This window comes from Nerophis lumbriciformis, linkage group LG03, assembly GCF_033978685.3.
Source record: "Nerophis lumbriciformis linkage group LG03, RoL_Nlum_v2.1, whole genome shotgun sequence".
In the NCBI taxonomy this organism is placed as follows: domain Eukaryota; kingdom Metazoa; phylum Chordata; class Actinopteri; order Syngnathiformes; family Syngnathidae; genus Nerophis; species Nerophis lumbriciformis.
This window is the reverse complement of record NC_084550.2, coordinates 37,418,195-37,443,000: the sequence shown is the minus strand read 5'-3', so window position 1 is coordinate 37,443,000 and position 24,806 is coordinate 37,418,195. Positions and strand designations below refer to the sequence as shown.

Genomic DNA, 24,806 nt, shown 5'->3' with positions numbered 1-24,806 from the left:
CAGGTTTTTCTGCTCTCCAGGGGATTTTCCCTGCGAAACAGGCTTGTAGGGATGAAATAGCCTATGTGTTTTTTCTAACATATATTCCGCTCTACCCTGGTATTGAGCACTGTATAACGGATAAACCACAGAAACCTCGACAATACATATATATATATACACATATATATATTTTTTTATATATATATGCATATATATATGCATGTATATATATATGCATATATATAATTCTCTATATATTTTATTTATTTATGTTTTCTTTTAATACAGACTTCTATAGATATAGGTATTTTCCTCATTTTTGTTCTCATTTAAACAAATAATACGGTAAAAAAATTAAAGTACAAATTTCATTACTTTTTACTTTCAATGAAACAAATCTTTGCAACAACTTACAATGATTTTTTTTCTAATTCATATGATAAATTTTATTTATGGCCTTTTACGTATAATAACCCCTTTTTGTTTTTCAATGTGAAAAACAGAAAACGCACACACAATAAAGTAGTCGAAAAAAATAAACTATTATTAATTTTAGAATTATTACTACTTTAACAAATGTTTTTTACAATTTTAAACCAAACCCTTTATATTGGTATTTATCATTATTATTATTATTATTATTTTTTTTTTTTTTATTATTTTATTTTAACATTTAATGTTCTTTGTTAAATAAAATAATATTAAATACAATTAAATACAATAAAATTAAATACAATTAAATAAAATTAAATTGATTTAAATTAAATTAAATTAAATTAAATTGTCATGTTTGGAAGTGGTTGTTTCTTCACAGTAAAAAGTCCAACGGGTGCAATTAAGACAAAGACAAAGAAAGGCGCTTAGACAAATACTAGATAAAGAAGAGGGTCAGTCGGGTCCAAAGAACAACACGTCACGCCTTACAAACCTAAGTAGCTGTTATGAGCTACATCCTCAAAGGCTGTAGGCTTCCTGGAGGGCTCCAGAGTTTTGTACAGCAGAGCATCTTCAACAGGGCTAGCCATGAACAAGAGCCCTACGGCCCGAGACAGCAGGAGAATACAGGATACAGGGGCGGGGTGCAGGTGGCGTGTCAGGGTGGTGACATGTGTGGGAGGTAAAGGGTAAGGTGGGATTGGGGGGGGGGGTGAGAGCGAAAACAGAGCAGAAAAGGGGGGAGGGAGAGGAGGGTGCCTGTGAGACAAGCTGTGATTGATTGGTGCTTTGTTTTGACGGGCGCAGCAGCAGTTTGCAATAACCGTATACCCTCTGGTGGGCTCAGAATGCACCCCGCAATGTAATGGCCGTCGCCCTGTTGCCGTGACAACCAAACAAGATTGATTTTCAGTCCGCCCCGGTAACAGGGCGGCCATATTGCGTGGGGGGGGGGGGGGGTACACTCTGAGTCCCGGCCCCTGGCTTCCTCTCCTGAGCGGCAGGGAGGGCGACGCCTACCCAGGTAACTGTGGTAGGGCACCGGGATGAGCTGGGCATTAAGCTGTTTCTGATCTGCCACCTCGTAGGGTCCGTCGTCATAGAAACCAAGGTCGAGCAGAGTCTGGTTAAGCAGCTGCACGCGCATTTCACCTGGAATGGAAACATGTGAGGCAAAGACACACATTTGTGCAGAGGAAAAAACACACCGGAGGACGCCACCGTAGTCGCGGAATAGTAGACATGTTCAAGACTGTATTCATCCTGGAAGTGAGTCAATTTAGTACATATTATCATAAATCAATTACAGACTTTTTAATAATGGATAGTTTTTTTTTCATTATTGATCACATTAGCCTAGACCGGGGGTCAGCAGAGATGTGTGAAAATGGAAAAAAGAGGAAGAACATTTTTTTTGTTTGTTTTAATATATTTTCTGTATGAGGACAAACATGACACAAACCTTCCTAATTGTTAGAAATCCCACTGTTTATATTAAACAGCGTTTTGTCCTACTAATTTCAGCGGTCCATGAACTCACCGTAGTTGGTTTACACATACAACTTTCTCCGATGCCGCCACAGAAAAAGGTGTTTTGTGCCACTCCTTCTTTGTCTCATTTTGTCCACCAAACCTTTTATGCTGTGCGTGAATGGACAAATGTGAGCTTTGTTGATGTTGTATGGAGTGCTAATCAGGCATATTTGGTCAGTGCATGCTAACATGCTATTTAGGCTAGCTGTGTGTACATATTGCATCATTATGCCTCATTTGTAGGTATATTTGAGCTCATGTAATTTCATTTACTTATATCCTTTGTGTGTTTAATTTATATTTGCATGTCTCATGACACGTTATCTGTATGTAATATTGGCTGCATTTCTGACAGTTATTGTGCGCCATGTTGTTCCAGACCACAGCAAACGTTAGCCAGCTTGCAAAGATTGTAATAAATCCATTAGAAGAAGACAGCCTGCCGTTTCCTTTAACTTGGACACACACATCTATACCTTTGGCCAATCTGAGCCAGTAATTTCCAGAAGTTATCTCATACTGTGAGAAGCCTCCATGTTACAGATGATGTCCAATGTTGCAAAAATGTGTAGAATACAATTTAAAATACAACATTTCTGTCAACAAAGATTTGCGTCAGCCTTTGATAGTAGGCTATTATTGTTAATATAGACACTTACATCATGTGTTGTCTTCATTATAACACTTATATAAGACTTTTAAAGTCATTTTGATAGTAGGCTAAAATAGACACTTACATCATGAGTTGCCTTCTTTATAACACTTATATAAGACTTTTAACGTCATTTTGATAGTAGGCTAATATAGACACTTCATCATGTGTTGACTTCATTATAACACTTATAAAATAATTTTAAAGTAATTTTGATAGTAGGCTAATATAGCTAACATAGACACTTACATCATGTGTTGACTTCATTATAACACGTATATAAGACTTTTAAAGTAATTTAGATAGTAGGCTAATTAAGCTAATATAGACACTTACATCATGTGTTGACTTCATTATAACACTTATATAAGACTTTTAAAGTCATTTTGATAGTAGGCTAATATAGCTAATATAGACACTTACATCATGTGTTGCCTTCATTATAACACTTATAAAATATGTTTTAAGTCATTTTGATAGTAGGCTAATATAGCTAATATAGACACTTACAGCATGTGTTGTCTTCATTATAACACTTATAAAAGACTTTTAATGTCATTTTGATAGTAGGCTAATATAGTTAATATAGACACTTACATCATGTGTTGACTTCATTATAACACTTATAAAAGACCTTTAAAGTGAATTTTTAATAGTAGGCTAAAATAGCTAACATAAACACTTACATCATGTGTTGACTTCATTATAACACTTATATACGACTTTTAAAGTCATTTAGATAGTAGGCTAATAAAGCTATTTAAGACACTTACATCATGTGTTGCCTTCATTATAACATTTATATAAGACTTTTAAAGTAATTTTGATAGTAGGCTAATATAGCTAATATGGACACTTCCATCATGTGTTGCCTTCATTATAACACTTATAAAATATGTTTTAAGTCATTTTGATAGTAGGCTAATATAGCTAGTATAGACACTTACATCATGTGTTGCCTTCATTATAACACTTATGAAAGACTTTTAAAGTTATTTTGATAGTAGGCTAATATAGCTAACATAGACACTTACATCATGTGTTGACTTCATTATAACACTTATATAAGACTTTAAAAGTCATTTAGATAGTAGGCTAATATAGCTAATATGGACACTTACATCATGTGTTGCCTTCATTATAACACTTATATAAGACTTTTAAAGTAATTTTGATAGTAGGCTAATATAGACACTTACATCATGTGTTGACTTCATTATAACACTTATAAAAGACTTTTAAAGTAATTTTGATAGTAGGCTAATATAGCTAACATAGACACTTACATCATGTGTTGACTTCATTATAACACTTATATAAGACATTTAAAGTCATTTAGATAGTAGGCTAATTAAGCTAATATAGACACTTACATCATGTGTTGCTTTCATTATAACACTTATATAAGACTTTTAAAGTGATTTTGATAGTAGGCTAATATAGACACTTACATCATGTGTTGCCTTCATTATAACACTTATATAAGACTTTTAAAGTATTTTTGATAGTAGGCTTATATAGCTAAAATGGACACTTACATCATGTGTTGCTTTCATTAAAACACTTATAGAATATGTTTTAAGCCATTTTGATAGTGGGCTAATATAGCTAATATAGACACTTACATCATGTGTTGCCTTCATTATAACACTTATAAAATACTTTTAAAGTAATTTTGATAGTAGGCTAATATAGCTAACATAGACATCATGTGTTGACTTCATTATAACACTTATATAAGACTTTTAAAGTCATTTTGATAGTAGGCTAATATAGACACTTACATCATGTGTTGACTTCATTATAACACTTATATACGACTTTTAAAGTCATTTTGATAGTAGGCTAATATAGCTAATATAGACACTTACATAATGTGTTGCCTTCATTATATCACTTATATACGACTTTTAAAGTCATTTTGATAGTAGGGTAATATAGCTAATATAGACACTTACATCATGTGTTGCCTTCATTATAACACTTATATACGACCTTTAAAGTCATTTTGATAGTAGGGTAATATAGCTAATATAGACACTTACATCATGTGTTGCCTTCATTATAACACTTATATAAGACTTTTAAAGTCATTTTGATAGTAGGGTAATATAGCTAATATAGACACTTACATCATGTGTTGCCTTCATTATAACACTTATATAAGGCTTTAAATTTTTTGCGGCTCCAGACAGATTTTAATTTTTTTTTATTTTTGGTCCAATACGGCTCTTTTAACATTGTGGGTTGCCGACCCCTGGCCGAGACAATAATTATATATTTTTTAAATAGCTTACATTTGTGTTGTTTGTTGAGGATGACTCATAAAACATATTTGTCAGTCCCATTTTTCCTATGATTCAGTTTTCAACAAATGTTTACTTATGTTATCGTACAGCCTACATTGCACGTAACAAACGTGTGGCTTTGGAGTTCCCAAACACAGACATCCACACGTTGATGACTGACTCCGTTTTTGTTTTTTTTCCTGACTGCAAAATAAGCCACTATAGGTCCAAAGAAAGTTGCGAGTGCCAGCACTAAAAACACTTTTGAATGTAATAAAGAACTCATTGCAAACTATGAACTTGGCGTTTGTGTCAGGGGTGTCCCAATACAACTTTTACACTTCCGATACGATGCTGATATTGCGGCCTTGACTATTGGCCGATTCCAATGCGATATCAGCATAAATAATACATGATTATATATCATCGTAGGAGCAGTGAGCAAGGCACTGTCACTAATACAGAATACTGCTTCCTCGGTCTTTGCACCTACAATCACAATGTAGCTACAGAGTACATAGTCATTTACATTGACATCCCACTGGGTTGTGAGTTTTTCCTTCCAAAAGTGCTTTCATCAAATGCACTAGATGGCAGTATTGTCCTGTTTAAGAGTGTCACAACATTGCTGTTTACGGCAGACGAACTGCTTTACGGTAGACCAAAACGTGACTGCTGTTGTTGTGTGTTGTTACCGCGCTGGGAGGACGTTAATGAAACTGCCTAGCAATAAACCCACATAAGAAACCAAGAACTCGCCCTCGATCATTCTACAGTTATAACGTCATTGAGCAGGCACACCGTTTATATTGTGGGAAAGCCTGAATTTCGGGAGATTTTCGGTAGATAATTTGTCCCGGGAGGTTTTTGGGAGAGGCGCTGAATTTCGGGAGTCTCCCGGAAAATCCGGGAGGGTTGGCAAGTATGGCGTAGGACTAGAGAGATATATAATTTTTTTTGTTACATTTTTTTCAACAAACGTGTTGTTTAGGTAAACTGGAAGGTAAAACTCTATGTTCTTGACTACTCCGACTATCAATTTAGTTACAATCTGTAACTGTTCCCAATCCCTCACGAGCCACCATACCTTTCCAGTTGTAGGTCCCAGGCGCCCCAAACAGAATGAAGTTGTTATCTGGGGTGAAACTGACAGCAAGACCCTGCTGACAGAATCCAAACTGCTCGTGACCCTGCGGTCGACCCTCACAGAACTTCCACTCCCCTCCGTCCAGGTCGTCTCGCTCCGTCAGGTCCTCGCTCAGGACGTAACAACGTCCGATGGGGTCGCGTGTTTCCGAGGACTGGTGCACACGTTGCCTGAGCTCGTAAAGGTGAGCGCAAGTCTGACAAAAGACATTTGTGTGTTGGCGTTTGACAAAATTCCCTTTGAAGCGGGAGATACGGTTGACTTACCACCACTTTGCCTCCAATGCCCTGACTCTTGACAGTGACACCCAGCCATTGGTTGTCTTTGCTCTCTCTGCTTAGAACCACTGGGGGAAATCAGGACAAAACATGAAATAAGTTTTAAAGGATTTGTGAGAACTCTGGTTGGGATTTCAACTCACCTTCACTGTCAATGTCCACCCTCTCGCAGTCATACTCTTCGGGTGTGATTGGACATTTGAACAGAGCTCCCGGTCGACTGCCCCGCAAGGAACCACGGCCTGCTGCCTGTGGCGCCCCCACCAGAATCCTGGGGGAACACACATTGACAACATATTTCAAAGATAGACAATGTGAGGATGAACATATAAGAACCTTATGGTGAGATTTATGTACTCTAGGACTATACGGCAGGGTGTTTCCATGTTTTCCAGTTCAAAGACCTCCAAACTGATGGAAAAATGGATCACTTTTATACCTTGTATAAAACAATGTTTGGCAGCACGTTGACACAGGGGTTAGTGCGTTTGCCTCACAATACGAAGGTCCTGTGTTCGATCCTGCGCTCGTGATCTTTCTACGAGACAAGCTCTACCAGCTCAGTGTGCCGGACTTCCTCTGCAGTTGGATAAATGACTTCCTGACAGACCGAAGACAGCACGTGCGGCTGGGGAAGATTGTCTCGGACAGTCGAACCACGAACACTGGTACTCCTCAGGGCTGTGTACTCTCCCCCTGGCTCTTCTCCCTGTACACAAACTGCTGCACCTCCAGTCACAAAACACGGAGATTGTAGGGATGAAGTAGAATCCGTGTTTTTTCCTGACCTAACGAATATCAGAATCAGAATCAGAATAGTTTTTATTGCCATTGTTTGAGAACGGGTTCACAAACTAGGAATTGTTCTTGGTGCAATCGTGCAACATAAAATACATATAACACAGATTTGGTAATAAAAAGAGCTGTAACTGAGCTATACATATATATATATATATATATATATATATATATATATATATATATATATATATATAAACATATATATATATATATATATATATATATATATATATATATTAATATAAACACACATATATATATATATATATATATATATATATAAACATATATATATATATATATATATATATATATATATATATATATATATATATATATATATATATATATATATATTAATATAAACACACATATATATATATATATATATATATATATATATATATATATATATATATATATATATATTAATATAAACACACATATATATATATATATATATATATATAAATCCCATGGTACGATATGATCACAGTATTAAGGCTGCAGTACGATATTGTTGTGGTTAATTTCCAATACTTAAAAATGCAATATTATGTAAAATGAAGTGGCAGGAATGTTAAAGATAAACACACTTACTGTAATTGAACACAGACATATTCATAATCTTTCTACAAATATAAGTGCAAATAATTGTGCAGGGGCATCCAGTGTTTCAAGCAAATATTTAAAAAAAAACTTAAATCTGAGGGTCTTTAAAGTAACAGTGTAAACATCCGGTGTAAAACAGTAATGTTCACTTTAGTGTCTTTCAACATTTACTTTCTGAGCAGCTGTGTCCTCCACAGTGGACATGTTTATATCAGTTTGGGAAATTATGTTTCTCAGAAAAGTTAAATAACAATTTTACTTTTGATAATGTCTTTACAAACTGATGTTTGGCTTCTCTGGGTGACAGCTTATGAGGTGGCGACTTGTTCGGTGTATATTCTGCCCTCTGGTCGAGTGCAGCTGCATAGGCTCTAGCACTCCCGAGGCATCCAGACAGATAAGCGGAGGAAAATGGATGGATGTATTGAGAATTTGCCAAGGAGCTTTTCAGTTTACCTGTATTTCTCGCGGTATACAGTTTTGTTTTGGGTGACTCGCTTTGCTTTGCAGAATGCAGACTTTCTTACCTCTGCCAAAGAGGTTATGTTTGCGTATGTCTGTTTGTTAGCAACATAACTCAAACAGTTAGGGGCAGATTTTGATGAATTTATCAGGAAATGTCCAAAAAAACAATTCCTCTCGTCTACTACGAACACACTTACTTCCTCCTTATGGCATTTCACGCCCCCCACCTTACTACGCAGAGGATTCTGGGAGATGTGGTCTATTTCAGACCCGGCCAATGCTAAAGTGCCAAAAAATAAAAATTATGATACTGTCATTGTTGTGAAGACTTTTAAACCGCAATACACCAGTATCTACAATACCGTTATGCCTTTGTCCCAAGCCTTTCCGGGCTGACCCATAGCAAGTTGTAGCCCATGACTTGTAGTCATGTCACCCGGTCTTCATGTAAATATTGGTAAGTCTACCGGTTAATCAATGATTGGTATAGTCACCAGATACTCCCCTGAATATTGGCGAGTATACCTGGCAATCATTACGCACAGCACCTGTGATCGGTAGGTAAGATTTTGGTCGGTCTACCTGTCAATCATTACACACAGAACCTTAGATTGGTTGTCACTATTTCATTTTTGTATTATTATTTTATCTCCAAACTGAATGAACGATGAAAGATGAGGTGCTTTACAGACAAACAGTATTCCTACTTTTTTGCGGGCCACATAAAATGGTCTGGCCCCTGGGCCTTGACTTTGACCTTTGTAGTTCTGGAAAATAGTAGCGGTCTACCTAAGTCAGTACACGCAGTAGCATCAATTATCCTCAGCATAAGTTATTTTTCTATTGTTTTTTTTAGTGCCAAACTTGACATAATTTGTATTATGTACAAATTAAGCACAACAAAATGATTGTTTTTGACAACTTTAGGAGGAAACCCCAAATATGGTCGTCCTATTTAAAGTCTCTTGTAATAGAGCGTCCTAGAACACTGGAGCCAGTGCATGATCTCGGGAGGTCTGCTAAAAACTCACCCCCCTAAAAAAGAACTTGTGATCACATGCTTGGATATTTTGGTGTAGTTTTCTACACCAAAAGAAACAGGACTTGTTGCCAAGCTTCCCAATAAGATAAGACAGAAACCTTAATGTATCATCTTGTATTGTGTTGGCATAAACACACTCTGGCTCTCATCGTGTATATCGAGACAAAAAAAAGAGCTTTTATTGTCAGTGAGGTGGTACGTTGATATTTTTGGGGGCCAGAGGTAGTCAGTGCCCTCTGCCTTATTAGGAGTGGCGGATTCTTGGACTAGGAGGCTATTTTAAAAACTGAATGTTGAGCTGGATTCCACCTCCTGCCTGCCGTCAGCCATGGCTGATGCACGGAAGCGAGACGTGGAGACTCATACAGGAGGAGGGGAAATAGGAAGGTGAAAAAAGCAACTGGGGAAGTTAAAAAATAAATAGTAAAAATAGCTAGATCAAACTCTTCTAGTACACTATATTGCCAAAAAGTATTTGGCCACCCATCATACTTGCCAACCCTCCCGAATTTTCCGGGAGACTCCCGAAATTCAGCGTCTCTCCCGAAAACCTCCCGGGACTAATATTCTCCCGAAAATCTCCCGATTTTCATCCGGAGCTGGAGGGGGCGGACCTGAGTGAGGACTGCCTTTTTTCACGACAGGAGGACAACAGGGTGACAAGAACTAAATCATCCACACTAGAAATACATTTTATTATTATGTTTATCTTACCTAAAAATAAATATATTTATTTATTAAAAAAAACAAAAAACTAAATACATTTTTACTATATTTTGCTAAAAACATCACAAATAATTGTATTTTTATTTGTATTTTTTCTGACACCTTATTACATCCAGCCATAGAATTATACATTAAAATAAACATATTTGCAATAATTAATTTTAAATGATCATAACATCCATCCATCCATCCATCTTCTTCCGCTTATCCGAGGTCGGGTCGCGGGGGCAGCAGCTTAAGCAGGGGAGCCCAGACTTCCCTCTCCCCAGCCACTTCGTCCAGCTCCTCCCGGGGGATCCCGAGGCGTTCCCAGGCCAGCCGGGAGAGATAGTCTTCCCAGCGTGTCCTGGGTCTTCCCCGTGGCCTCCTACCGGTCGGACGTGCCCGAAACACCTTCCTAGGGAGGCATTCGGGTGGCATCCTGACCAGATGCCCGAACCACCTCATCTGGCTCCTCTCGATGTGGAGGAGCAGCGGCTTTACTTTGAGCTCCCCCCGAATGACAGAGCTTCTCACCCTATCTCTAAGGGAGAGCCCCGCCACTCGGCGGAGGAAACTCATTTCGGCCGCTTGTACCCGTGATCTTGTCCTTTCGGTCATGACCCAAAGCTCATGACCATAGGTGAGGATGGGAACGTAGATCGACCGGTAAATCGAGAGCTTTGCCTTCCGACTCAGCTCCTTCTTCACCACAACGGATCGATACAGCGTCCGCATTACTGAAGACGCCGCACCGATCCGCCTGTCGATCTCACGATCCACTCTTCCCCCACTCGTGAACAAGACTCCGAGGTACTTGAACTCCTCCACTTGGGGCAAGATCTCCTCCCCAACCCGGAGATGGCACTCCACCCTTTTCCGGGAGAGAACCATGGACTCGGACTTGGAGGTGCTGATTCCCATCCCAGTCGCTTCACACTCGGCTGCGAACCGATCCAGTGAGAGCTGAAGATCTTGGCCGGAGGAAGCCATCAGGACCACATCATCTGCAAATAGCAGTGACCTAATCCTGCAGCCACCAAACCGGATCCCCTCAACGCCCTGACTGCGCCTAGAAATTCTGTCCATAAAGGTTATGAACAGAATCGGTGACAAAGGGCAGCCTTGGCGGAGTCCAACCCTTACTGGAAACGTGTCCGACTTACTGCCGGCAATGCGGACCAAGCTCTGACACTGATTATACAGGGAGCGAACTGCCACAATAAGACAGTCCGTTACCCCATACTCTCTGAGCACTCCCCACAGGACTTCTCGGGGTACACGGTCGAATGCCTTCTCCAAGTCCACAAAGCACATGTAGACTGGTTGGGCACCCTCAAGGACCCTGCCGAGAGTATAGAGCTGGTCCACAGTTCCACGACCAGGACGAAAACCACACTGTTCCTCCTGAATCCGAGGTTCGACTATCCGGTGTAGCCTCCTCTCCAGTACACCTGAATAGACCTTACCGGGAAGGCTGAGGAGTGTGATCCCACGATAGTTGGAACACACCCTCCGGTTCCCCTTCTTAAAGAGAGGAACCACCACCGCGGTCTGCCAATCCAGAGGTACCGCCCCCGATGTCCACGCAATGTTGCAGAGTCTTGTCAACCAAGACAGCCCCACAACATCCAGAGCCTTAAGGAACTCCAGGCGGATCTCATCCACCCCCGGGGCCTTGCCACCGAGGAGCTTTTTAACTACCTCGGCAACCTCAGCCCCAGAAATAGGAGAGCCCACCACAGATTCCCCAGGCCCTGCTTCCTTATAGGAAGACGTGCTGGTAGGATTGAGGATGTCTTCGAAGTATTCCCTCCACCGATCCACAACATCCGCAGTCGAGGTCAGCAGAGCACCTTCCCCCCCATACACGGTGTTGACACTGCACTGCTTCCCCTTCCTGAGGCGGCGGATGGTGGTCCAGAATTGCTTCGAAGCCGTCCGGAAGTCTTTTTCCATGGCCTCCCCGAACTCCTCCCATGTCCGAGTTTTTGCCTCCGCGACCGCTGAAGCCGCACACCGCTTGGCCTGTCGGTACCTGTCTGCTGCCTCAGGAGTCCCATGAGCCAAAAGAACCCGATAGGACTCCTTCTTCAGCCTGACGGCATCCCTCACCGCCGGCATCCACCAACGGGTTCTAGGATTACCGCCACGACAGGCACCAACCACCTTGCGGCCACAGCTCCAATCGGCCGCCTCGACAATAGAGGTACGGAACATTGTCCACTCGGACTCAATGTCCAGCACCTCCCTCGTGACATGTTCAAAGTTCTTCCGGAGGTGGGAATTGAAACTCTCTCTGACAGGAGACTCTGCCAGGCGTTCCCAGCAAACCCTCACAATGCGTTTGGGCCTGCCAGGTCTGTCCGGCATCCTCCCCCACCATCGCAGCCAACTCACCACCAGGTGGTGATCGGTAGAAATCTCCGCCCCTCTCTTCACCCGAGTGTCCAAAACATGAGGCCGCAAATCCGATGACACAACTACAAAGTCGATCATGGAACTGCGGCCTAGGGTGTCCTGGTGTCAAGTGCATATATGGACACCCTTATGTTTGAACATGGTGTTTGTTATCGACAATCTGTGACGAGCACAAAAGTCCAATAACAGAACACCACTCGGGTTCAGATCCGGGCGGCCATTCTTCCCAATCACACCTCTCCAGGTTTCACTGTCGCTGCCAACATGAGCGTTGAAGTCCCCCAGTAGAACGAGGGAATCACCCAGGGGAGCACTCTCCAGTACTCCCTCGAGTGAATCCAAAAAGGGTGGGTACTCTGAGCTGCTGTTTGGCGCGTAAACGCAAACAACAGTCAGGACCCGTCCCCCCACCCGAAGGCGGACGGAAGCTACCCTCTCGTCCACCGGGTTGAACTCCAACGTGCAGGCTTTGAGCCGAGGGGCAACAAGAATTGCCACCCCAGCCCGTCGCCTCTCACTGCCGGCAACGCCAGAGTGGAAGAGAGTCCAGCCCCTCTCAAGAGAAGTGGTTCCAGAGCCCTTGCTGTGCGTCGAAGTGAGTCCGACTATATCTAGCCGGAACTTCTCCACCTCACGCACTAGCTCAGGCTCCTTCCCCCCCAGCGAAGTGACGTTCCACGTCCCAAGAGCCAGCTTATGTAGCCGAGGATCGGACCGCCAAGTGCCCTGCCCTCGGCTGCCGCCCAGCTCACACTGCACCCGACCTCTATGGCCCCTGCTATGGGTGGTGAGCCCATTGGAGGGGGGACCCACGTTGCCTCTTCGGGCTGTGCCCGGCCGGGCCCCATGGGGACAGGCCCGGCCACCAGGCGCTCGCCATCGTGCCCCACCTCCGGGCCTGGCTCCAGAGGGGGGCCCCGGTGACCCGCGTCCGGGCGAGGGAAATCTGGGTCCTTGGTTTGTGTTCTTCATCGAGGTCTTCGAGCTGCTCTTTGTCTGATCCCTCACCTAGGACCAGTTTGCCTTGGGAGACCCTACCAGGGGGCATAGAAACCCCCGGACAACATAGCTCCTAGGATCATTGGGACACGCAAACTCCTCTACCACGGTAAGGTGGCAGCTCAGAGAGGAGATGATCATAACAATGAATTTAAAATGACCATATTTAATTATTAAAATAATTGCTTGTTTATCAACAACTTTAGCATTTTACTCATTACATTTTGAAGCTCTCAGAAGCCAAGTTATGTTATATTCCTTAAGATTAATTTATGCAAGTTTGAAGTATCAATTATCTAAACACAGTTTTGTTTGCATATTTTCAGGATGTAGATATGTATATGTATATATATATATATATATATATATATATATATATATATATATATATATATATATATATATATATATATATATATATTTATTAGAGATGTCCGATATTATCGGCCGATAAATGCGTTAAAATGTAATATCGGAAATTATCGGTATCGTTTTTTGAAATGTTTTATTTTTTTATTAAATCAACATAAAAAACACAAGATCCTGCACCAACCCAAAAAGCCTCCCTCCCCCATTCATTCACACTCCTTCACACAAAAGGGTTGTTTCTTTCTGTTTTTAATATTCTGATTCCTACATTATATATCAATATATATCAATACAGTCTGCAAGGGATACAGTCCGTAAGCACACATGATTGTGCGTGCCGCTGGTTCACTAATAGTACTAACCTTTAACAGTTAATTTTACTAATTTTTATTAATTACTAGATTCTATGTAACTGTTTTTATATTGTTTTACTTTCTTTTTTATTCAAGTAAATGTTTTTAATTTATGTATCTTATTTTATTTTATGAATTTTTTTTAAAAGTACCTTATCTTCACCATACCTGGTTGTCCAAATTAGGCATAATAATGTGTTAATTCCACGACTGTATATATCGGTTGATATCGGTGTCGGTTGGTATCGGTAATTAAAGAGTTGGACAATATCGGAATATCGGATATCGGCAAAAAGCCATTATCGGACATCCCTAATATATATATATGTATATATATATATATATATATATATATATATATATATATATATACATATACATATATATATATGTATATATATACACACATATATATATATATATATATATATATATATATATACATATATATATATATATGTATGAAATACTTGACTTGGTGAATTCTAGCTGTCAATATACTCCTCCCCTCTTAACCACGCCCCCGTCCCACCCCCGACAACAGACTTGTAGGGATGACATGTTTTTTCCTGACCTAACGTATATATATATATATATATATATATATATATATATATATATATATATATATATATATATATATATACAGCCCGGCCCCCGGACATACTGTTTTAACCCAATGCGGCCCCCAGGTCAAAAAGTTTGGGGACCCCTGGTTTAAGACTTCCTTAGTTCTATTTCAGCACCCCTGGGTTTGTGTTTATTGGTTGCCATGGGTGCTAATTATATTCACCTGCCTCTGATTAGCGTTCGAGACGCTCACCTGCTCCCGGGCACTAATCAGAGAGCTATTTATTCCTGCCTTTGGCTGTCTTGTTTGCTTCATGCAACAAGTTACGTTTGAATACCTTTTTTGACTCTTGTTCCTTTGCTAAGCTTCGCCATGGCTTCCCATGCTATCGGCACGCTTCTCTGGTTATTCTTGACTGATTTACGGAAAATAAATCATCATTCTACCTGCACCCTGCCTTCAGAGTTCCGTCTGCATCTTGGGGAAACGATCCGTGCATTACCATGCGACCACAGCGTAACAATAGGATAAAAAAAATAGTGAAAAGTATGACTTTATTCTCATAACATTGTAATGTTTTATTGGGGAGGACTTTACTCTCTTAAACTTCTGACTCGAGTTGGTTTAATTATTATTTTTTTAATATTTTTGTGTTTTAATCTTTTGAGAATTGTGTAAGTTGCATTTTTTTTTAGAAAAACATATATTTGTAATACATACAATTTCATATTCATAAGATTAAAACATGTTTTTCTTTTTTATTTCTTTATTGTATATTTACAACCTAATTCCCGTAACAGTTTAACATTGTCGTATTAATAAAAGGGACTTTAATCTCCGAACATTCTGACTAGCACAAAGTTGGTTAAAAACCATGGCCGCCATACAACTGTTACATGCAGGCTATTTATTTTATAAGATTTATTTTCAACATCAAAATGTGAATTCATGATCACTGTCCCCCAAGCAGCATTAGCAGGTTACCTTTATTTTGACTATACATGTCTTAATTACACATCATATTCAAATTTGCAATGACATTCTGACCTCAATTTCAGTTCAGTATTCACTTTTTTATGAACATTTATTAACATATTTTCATAGCTTCACTGCGTTTTATTGGAGCACAACTTTTCCTGGGTTTAAAAAATCAGAACTTTTATACATATTAGCACTCTTGCCGAAAAGAATCAACAACATCCAGCAATTTAAGACAACTACTACTGCGTTCAACTACATAAACATTTAACACAACTATATGTGTCCATGATTGCTTAACTTCATTGTTTTCCTTTTGCACACGTCTGACTTTGCTTCATTGTTTAGTGTTGAGTCAGAACGTATTTTCGTCATTTCCATCATGCCAGCTCATCTTTCACTGAACCCACATGACTTGCAATAAAAGCTGTGTGGACTATGTTGGTGGGGTTTAAGGGTGTAACGTGAATAGAATTACACACACACACACACACACACACACACACACACACACACACACACACACACACACACACACACACACACACACACACACACACTCACACACACTGTACAGTACAACACTGACACATGAGCAGGGGCGTCACTAGCTTTTAAGGACTGGAGGAGGCTTAGCCCCCAGGAGATGCACAGGATGCGAGCAAACGTTACGCACGAGCACAAAACTTCACAAATGGCTAACAAAGACTTAAAAATTATTAATTGTTATTATTATTATTTTTTTTAAATGCACGGGATGAAATGAAATGCTCCCCGGGACGATGGCTTTTAACCATTTTTTTTCTTTTTCTTTTTATGTATTTATTCATTTTACATTTTATATTAAATGTCTTGGTTTTTCCTCTCTCTGAAAATCCTATGAAATGTTTAACAAGCCATCCTATAATATTACAACAGCTATTAATGTAACAATACAATAAAACAAATATGTTTAATGATGTTTTTTTCATTATTTTAACAATAGGCTAATGTACGTTACTTTATATAGATTCTACAAGAAACACAAAACTTAAAAACTAAATTATTTACAATTGCACACACAAGATTTCGTGCAACTTCACTCATTGTAAAGGAAGATAATGTGCTGCGTACACCTGCAGGACCGCAAGCAAGGTCGCAGAGAAAATGCGGACTGGAATTTGAGTGATGTGGGCATTTTCTATATGAACAAGTGGAATGAATTGGATACCGACGCACTAAAGGGGCTCTCTACTTTATGCTACGAAGTGAGGGGAAACTGAGTGAATAATAACAGGTTATATGATTATTTATTTAAACTCATATTTGGGCCACTTTATAATGAATAAGTCGGCATGTGTTTGTAAAAAACAAACAAAAAAAACCACCAAATTATTTAGGGGGGCTTAAGAATATTTTAGGGGGGCTTGAACCCCCCTAAAATAGGCCTAACAACGCCAATGCACATGAGCATATTATATGAGATTGTACAAGCATGTCTTTTGTGGGGGGTAAATACACAAGACTCTACAATGCTATTCAGCCAACAGTAAATTACATAACAGCTTCAGTAGGTACCCATCCTTATCTAACTCTAAAGACATGCTTTGGACTCAGAATTTATTAAAAAAAAAACAAAAAAAAAAAACATGTTTGCTTAGTCATTAGCAGACCTACTGTATTTTCCGGACCTTGGGGCGCACCAGATTAAAAGGTGCACTGCCGATGAGCGGGTCTATTCAGGTTTATTTTCATACAAAAGGCACACCGGGTTATAAGGCATATAAAGGAGTCATATTATGATTGTTTTGTAAATGTAAAAGACTTCCTTGTGGTCTACATAACATGCAATGGTAGTTATTTGGTCAAAATGTTGCATAGATGATGTTTTACAGATTATCTTCAAATCGCTTTCTGATAGTCGCTTCAAGATGCGCCGTTTTGTGGGCGGTCTTATTTACGTGGCTCACCTTCGACAGCGTCTTCTCCCCGTCATCTTTGTCGTAGCGTGCAAGGACGGGAGTGGAAGAAGTGTCAAAAGATGGCGCTAACTGTTTTAATGACATTCAGACTTTACTTCAATCAATAACGGAGCAGCATCTCTTCATCCGGAAACAACAACAAGTGTGTCATGTGAAAAACCGTCCGACCGGAACCCTCTAATAACTAAAGTTTCTTGGGTGAATAATGTAATCTCACTACACCGGTATGTTTTAGCGCTTTCATGGCGAGTTTACTGACAGATATAAGTAAGAACTTTATGCTACTTTATATTAAAAATGGCAACAGTGGAAGATCGATGCCACATAAGAAGATAGGGAAAAATAAAAAGCTTATGACTACGGTGTTGGCACGGACTAAAATTGCGGACCTGCACACATTTTCAGGATTTATGCAGATCCCAAATACAGATCAGCAGGTACCAGAAGGTAAGAAAAGTTGATTTGGCCTAATGTTGCGAAACAAAATGCCAGGTAATATGTCTACTAGTACGTACCATTTTGCGGCGCTTATACACACAACATAATAATACTCGTATGTTTAATGCGCCGACAATCCATCAAGCGGTGCAGCTTCATAGCTTACCGAAATCGTACTATAAACATTTGAGCGCAGTGTGTAATGTTCCGTATTCTCAATGGAACATTTAAAGTTATGGTGTTGTTTACTGTCATCATATTGCAGTCTACACATATCTCCTATGTATGACTGCCATCTACTGGTCACACTTATCATTACACCATGTACCAAATAAGATTGCTTCGAGGTCAGTAAGCACAACCAGAATTATGCCGTACATTAGGCGAAACGGGTTATAAGGCACACTGTCGAGTTTTGAGAAAATGAAAGGATAGGATACGGTCGTTTTTATATACAAAGCAAACTACTTTAGTCTGTGTTGTTGATTTTCTAAATGTCCTTGTCACTTTTTTTAATGGGACGACATAACACAAATGTTATTAGATTCATAAAAATAATACTGTGGAGGGGGGCGTGGCCTGCGGGCCTGCAGCGAAACGGGTAGTGCCAGGACCGGCCTCAAAGTCAGCGACAGGTGTGTAGATGGCCCACCTGGGCCTTGTTATCTAATCATCTGTCGCTCTGTATAAGCAGCAACCGGGAGGAGAGACGTTGTTGGAGGGAGAGCGAGAGCGAGTCTGACAGAGAGACAAAAGACAATTGCTGAAAAGCAACCCGTCGACCTTTGAGACAATAAAACTGTATTTTAACCATGAAACGGGCTTGCATGGCAATGCTTGGTGGTCTGGAGGACCCACGGGAAGGCAAGTTCCACAAATACATTTTATTTATTTGTGCATTCTTCTTTGGGGATGTTTCTCTAAACCAAATCCCTCTTAAGATGTGTGCAACACTGGTGAGCAACAACACCATCGTACAAGAAACATCTGACCTCTGAGCAGGGGTGGAGCACCAAATACTGAGCCACTGAACACAAGACTCCATACCCCCCCATACCACCATAACCACCAACGTAACCAAGTATATTTAATATTTTTGGCCAGTGTAACATTACACAGGCAGTTTGAACAGTAACACTGTGTTTGAATATCGGAAAATAAAAAAAAATGTCCTTTAAGGAAGTGATTCTTTGGTGTACCACTAGATGGAGGACCGGTACCACTAGTGGTACATTTGTGTCCTGGGCATGACGTTAAAGTGCATCCGGCAGTGAAGGCTCCTCTATGGGGTCTTGGGGAACTAGGAGGTTAACCCCTTTACTACTGTTACCCCAGGTGGCCTAGTACCTGACTGGCTCCTAGCCAAGGATACGGTGAAGACCTCAACGGCGGAGCAGGCGGAAGACGGTAGATTTAAGAACTACCACAACGGTTGCGATGGCGGAAGAAGGCTGCAGTCGTTTTGGACTACATGCCACTGGACCCTGACCCGATTCTGTCAAGGATCGTGTGGGGACTGTCTGTGCACCAGTCTCCCCACGTTAAACAAAGTCACGCACAGGCATCCTCCATAAAGGGAGACACCACTACCAGGAGGATCGTCATACTCGTTCGAGTTACCGCCGACGATGATGACCACTAGTGGTACATGTACCACAGTTTGAGAATCAATGATCTAGAACAGTGGTCCCCCAACCTTTTCCGTACCACGGACCGGTTTATTGTAGGCACTATTTTCAGGGACCGGAGCAATTTAAAAGACTCGATTCGTTTGCGAAGGTCACATCTCTCGAAAGGAACCTGAAAATCTAATCGAGGACAGTAAAGACTGCGAGTGTACCAGCAACGACGACCCCACCCGAAATAGATCTACGGTAAACCAATGAAGACGAGTCAGCCAGTCATTGGTCACTGACAAACTGTCAATCAGTGATCAATAAAGAAAGTGGTAACAGTCGAGAAAAAAGTCGTAGCAACACAACACTGTAGCCTGGTCCAGTTCAAAGACCCTAACCCTAGTCCCCATGTGATCCAGTCTGCCCCTCCCTCATCCCCTTACACCGTCAATCCCTCCTTGGTCCTCCCCCAGCCTGTCCAGAGGTCATGTCGCCTTGTACTTACGTCAACACAATGACATGCATCACCCTTGACACTGATCTTTCTCTTAAAGGACAGAAACTTCCCGAAACCGTTCACATGTCCGCATTTTACAAACATTTTTTTGGAATTTGTCTTGGTGCATAGGTGCAAAAACAGCTAACATGAAAAATAAAGCCAAAACAGCAAGAGCTCATGTAAAATAGAATATAAACAGCAATTGACACTATATAAAATATAACAAAAAAATAATAATAATTTCAATAAAAATACCATATATGGATAAAATGTCACAAATCGGCATACTTGCCAACCCTCCCGGATTTTCCGGGAGACTCCCGAAATTCAGCGCCTCTCCCGAAAACCTCCCGGGACAAATTTTCTCCCGAAAATCTCCCGAAATTCAGGCGGAGCTGGAAGCCACGCCCCCTCCAGCTCCATGCGGACCTGAGTGACGTCAAGTGCGCAACACCACGTAAATCGTTGGCCAACCAAAAAGTAACCCCAGTACGCTATAGCCAACATTTACCAGAAGATGGCAACAGACAAACATAGATAACTCTATTACATTATTCCCCTTTTAGAAATGTATAGAAGTTACTCAAAATAAATAAACAACCCAACCAAAAAATGCAGCAGCTCAATTAAAAAACTGTACTTAAGCCAAATTCTTTTTTTTTTTTAGTGCTGAACTCTTAACCCTCATTTGTAAAAAAAAAAATAACATGCTTATTATACAAACAGTATTTGTACACCTTTAACACAGATTTGTATACTGTCTTCAGAGATTCAGTTTTTTTGGTGGTACTCGAAACCTTTCTTGGGTACCTGCGAATGGGTGTTCAGCATGGTTAGAAAAATAGTGACAGAGAATAGAACAAGGATGGACAATTCACCCCTTAACTCAACAATGAGTAGATGAGTGTTATGTGTGTGTGTGTAAATAAATGAACACTGACATTCAAGTATTTATTTTATTTATATATATATATATATGATAAAATAAATATATATACAGCTAGAATTCACTGAAAGTCAAGTGTTTCTTATATATATATATATATATATATATATATATATATATATATATATATATATATGAAATACTTGACTTGGTGAATTCTAGCTGTAAATATACTCCTCCCCTCTTAGCCCCGCCCCCAACCACGCCACCGCCCCACCCCGACCACGCCCCTCCACCACCCCACCACCCACCTCCTGAAATCGGAGGTCTCAAGGTTGGCAAGTATGCAAATCGGGTACATTCCAAACGGCTCATTGCAGGAAGTTTGATTGATTGATTGATTGAAACTTTTATTAGTAGATTGCACAGTACAGTACGTAATCCGTACAATTGACCACTAAATGGTGACACCCGAATACGTTTTCCAACTTGTTTAAGTCGGGGTCCACGTTAATCAATTCATGGTAAGTATAAAGTAAGGCAAGATTGTTTTATAAGTGTCATGTCTGTGTGATCATGTTTTGTTTGGCCATGTGCTTTTTTGGATTTTGTCAGTTCCTGTTTTTTTCACTCCCCGTTTTGTTTCCATGACAACCCATTAGTTTTCACCTGTCCTCATGTCACACACCTGATTCATTTGCACTCACGCACCTGTTAATCATGTCTGTGTTATTTAAGCTTTTCATTTTCTGCTGGTCGGCCTGGCGACGTCACATTCATGCTCTGCACTCTTGACACGCTGCTTGCTCTGTCCAGGTCATAGTTCACGTTGCTCTTTTCTTGCCACGTACATTTTTTTGTTTATTCAAGCCACTGTTTTGTACCTCCGCTGTGAGCGCCTTTTGTTTGTTCCTTTTTTTCCATAGTTCTGCCTTTGTGCGAGTTTTGTTTTATTAGCCAGGTTTGTTCCCCGCCTTGTGCGCGCCTTTTGTTTATACTTTTTATAATCTATTATTAAATCATGTATTTAACTTCACGCCATGTCTGGTCCAAATCCTTTGCACCATGGGAAAACAAACCACGCCAAAGTCCAAGTCATGATAGTAAGTATCTCCGCCATGCCTCCATGGTTTGATTTCAAATTGTCAGGACGTATATGTCAAGACTTGGACTATGGCGTTGTTTGTTCTCCCGTGGTGCAAATGAACATTTGGACCAGACATGGCGTGAAGGTGAAGACATTATTTATTTTACACTAACAAAGGAACAAAAAGCGCGCTCAAGGCGGAAGTACAAACTTGACTAACGAAACAAAAAGACTTGCACGTGGGCAAAAAACTATGTGCATGAACAAAAGTCGCTAACCGTGGCATGAATAGAAAAAAACTTACTTGCCATGGCATGAAGTGCGCAGAGGTAAACAGAGTGAGAAGCAGAAAGTCAGGGGTATGATGTCGCCAGGGAGACTTCCTGGCAACAATGGGTTTAAATAATAGCGACATGATTAAAGACAGGTGCGTGAGTCGTGAGGGCAGGTGAAAACTAATGGGTTGCTATGGTGACAAACAAGAGTGCACAATGAGTCCAAACGTGGAACAGGTGAAACTAATGGGTAACCATGGAAACAAGACAAGGGAGTGAAAAGCCAGAAGCTAAAGAGTCCAGTAACTAAACAAAACAAAACATGATTACACAGACATGACAGTATACAGATCCCAAATACACAAAAACCGGTAACATTTGGTTAAAAAAAATAATTTTGCATATAAGGACCCCTTTAATACACGCAAACCGTTAGTACTTGTAAAGTGCTTTTCTACCTTCAAGGTACTCAAAGCGTTTTGACACTATTTCCACATTCACCCATTCATTTAAAGACCGATTGATAAATGTGTGGGTATTATGTCTTGTCAACGTGGAGATACCATCAAAAGGTCTGCTTTTTTACATGTGACACTCGACTTGTACTCTTTAGGAGCTAGGGTTGTACGGTATACCGGTATTAGTATAGTACCGCAATACTAATAAATCATATTCGGTACTATACCTACTCACCCCTTTCCACGCCGTCGTCTTTACCTTGTGTCATTGCTGGTTTAATGAGCAAAGGAGCATGTTCGGCAGCGCACACACACAGAGTACTTAGAAACAGACACAGTGTGTTGACAGAAAAGGGAGAACAGACGCATTTATGCTTAAAAACTAACAATAAAGGTGAAGTTATAACACTGAAACGCCCTCAGGAAGAGGTGCTTTAAGACATGGCTAGCTAGTTAGCGGCTGAAGTCCATCCGCAGTCTGCAGTGTTTTAGCTACTTCTAAATCACTAATCCTCTTCTCTATGGTGACAAATAAAAGTATGTTTCTTACATCTATCATTATCACTGCAGGACGAGGAATAGCTAAACATGCTTCACAATGTAAAACAAACGCCATGGTACACCTAACATCCACTGTAATGATACCAAGTACAGGAGTGTATCTAGTCAATACTACTATGAATAAATCGATATTTTTTATCATCACAAAATCTTCTTTAATTTTTTTAAAAAGTTTGTATTATGTTTATAAACTCAGTAAATATGTCCCTGGACACATCAGGACTTTGAATATGACCAATGTATGATCTTGTAACTACTTGGTATCGGATTGATACCCAAATTTGTGGTATCATCCAAAACTAATGTAAAGTATCAAACAACAGAAGAATAAGTGATTATTACATTTTAACAGAAGTGTAGATAGAACATGTTAAAATAGAAAGTAAGCAGATATTTAACAGTAAATGAACAAGTAGATTAATAATTCATTTTCTACCACTTGTCCTTAAAATAATGTTGACAAAATAATAGAATGATACATGACACAATATGTTACTGCATATGTCAGCAGACTAAATTAGGAGTCTTTTTTTGTTTACTTACTACTAAAAGACAAGTTGTCTAGTATGTTCACTATTTTATTTAAGGACTAAATTGCAATAAGAAACATATGTTTAATCATACTTGCCAACCTTGAGACCTCCAATTTCGGGAGGTGGGGGGAGGGGGTGGGGGCGTGGCTAAAAGGGGAGGAGTATATTTACAGCTAGAATTCACCAAGTCAAGTATTTCATATATATATATATATATAAATATATATATATATATATATATATATAAGAAATACTTGACGTTCAGTGAATTCTAGCTATATATATATATATATATATATATATATATATATATATATATATATATATATATATATATATATATATATATATATATATATATATATACATATATATATGTATTTTATTATATATTTATATTTATTTTATTTTATATATATATATATATATATATATATATATATATATATATATATATATATATATATATATATATATATATATATGAAATAAATACTTGAATTTCAGTGTTCATTTATTTACACATATACACACAGATAACACACATCTACTCATTGTTGAGTTAAGGGTTGAATTGTCCATCCTTGTTCTATTCTCTGTCACTATTTTTCGAACCATGCTGAACACCCTCTCTGATGATACATTGATGTGTGGCACGCACAAAAGTGCTTTCATCAAATGCACTAGATGGCAGTATTGTCCTGTTTAAGAGTGTCACAACATTGCTGTTTACGGCAGACGAACTGCTTTACGGTATACAAAAACGTGACTGCTGTTGTTGTGTGTTGTTACCGCGCTGGGAGGACGTTAATGAAACTGCCTAACAATAAACCCACATAAGAAACAAAGAACTCGCCCTCC

The 24,806-nt window shown here is 39.6% G+C and overlaps 1 protein-coding gene across 5 annotated transcripts in view; it reads right to left on the bottom strand.

The window, feature by feature from the left end:
• itga7 (integrin, alpha 7) overlaps positions 1-24,806 on the bottom strand; it is a 127,823-nt gene that overhangs the window by 59,488 nt on the left and 43,529 nt on the right. For 2 of the 5 annotated variants that reach the window (XM_061937684.2, XM_061937685.2), the window contains exons 2-6: positions 6,459-6,586; positions 6,304-6,383; positions 5,978-6,233; positions 1,438-1,569; positions 911-1,018 (exon numbers count right to left, since the gene is read on the bottom strand). In XM_061937684.2, coding sequence (XP_061793668.1) covers positions 911-1,018; positions 1,438-1,569; positions 5,978-6,233; positions 6,304-6,383; positions 6,459-6,586 — 704 coding nt within the window. The remainder of the gene's footprint in view (positions 1-910; positions 1,019-1,437; positions 1,570-5,977; positions 6,234-6,303; positions 6,384-6,458; positions 6,587-24,806) is intronic. The other 3 variants (XM_061937686.2, XM_061937687.2, XM_061937689.2) reach the window with 2 other exon arrangements.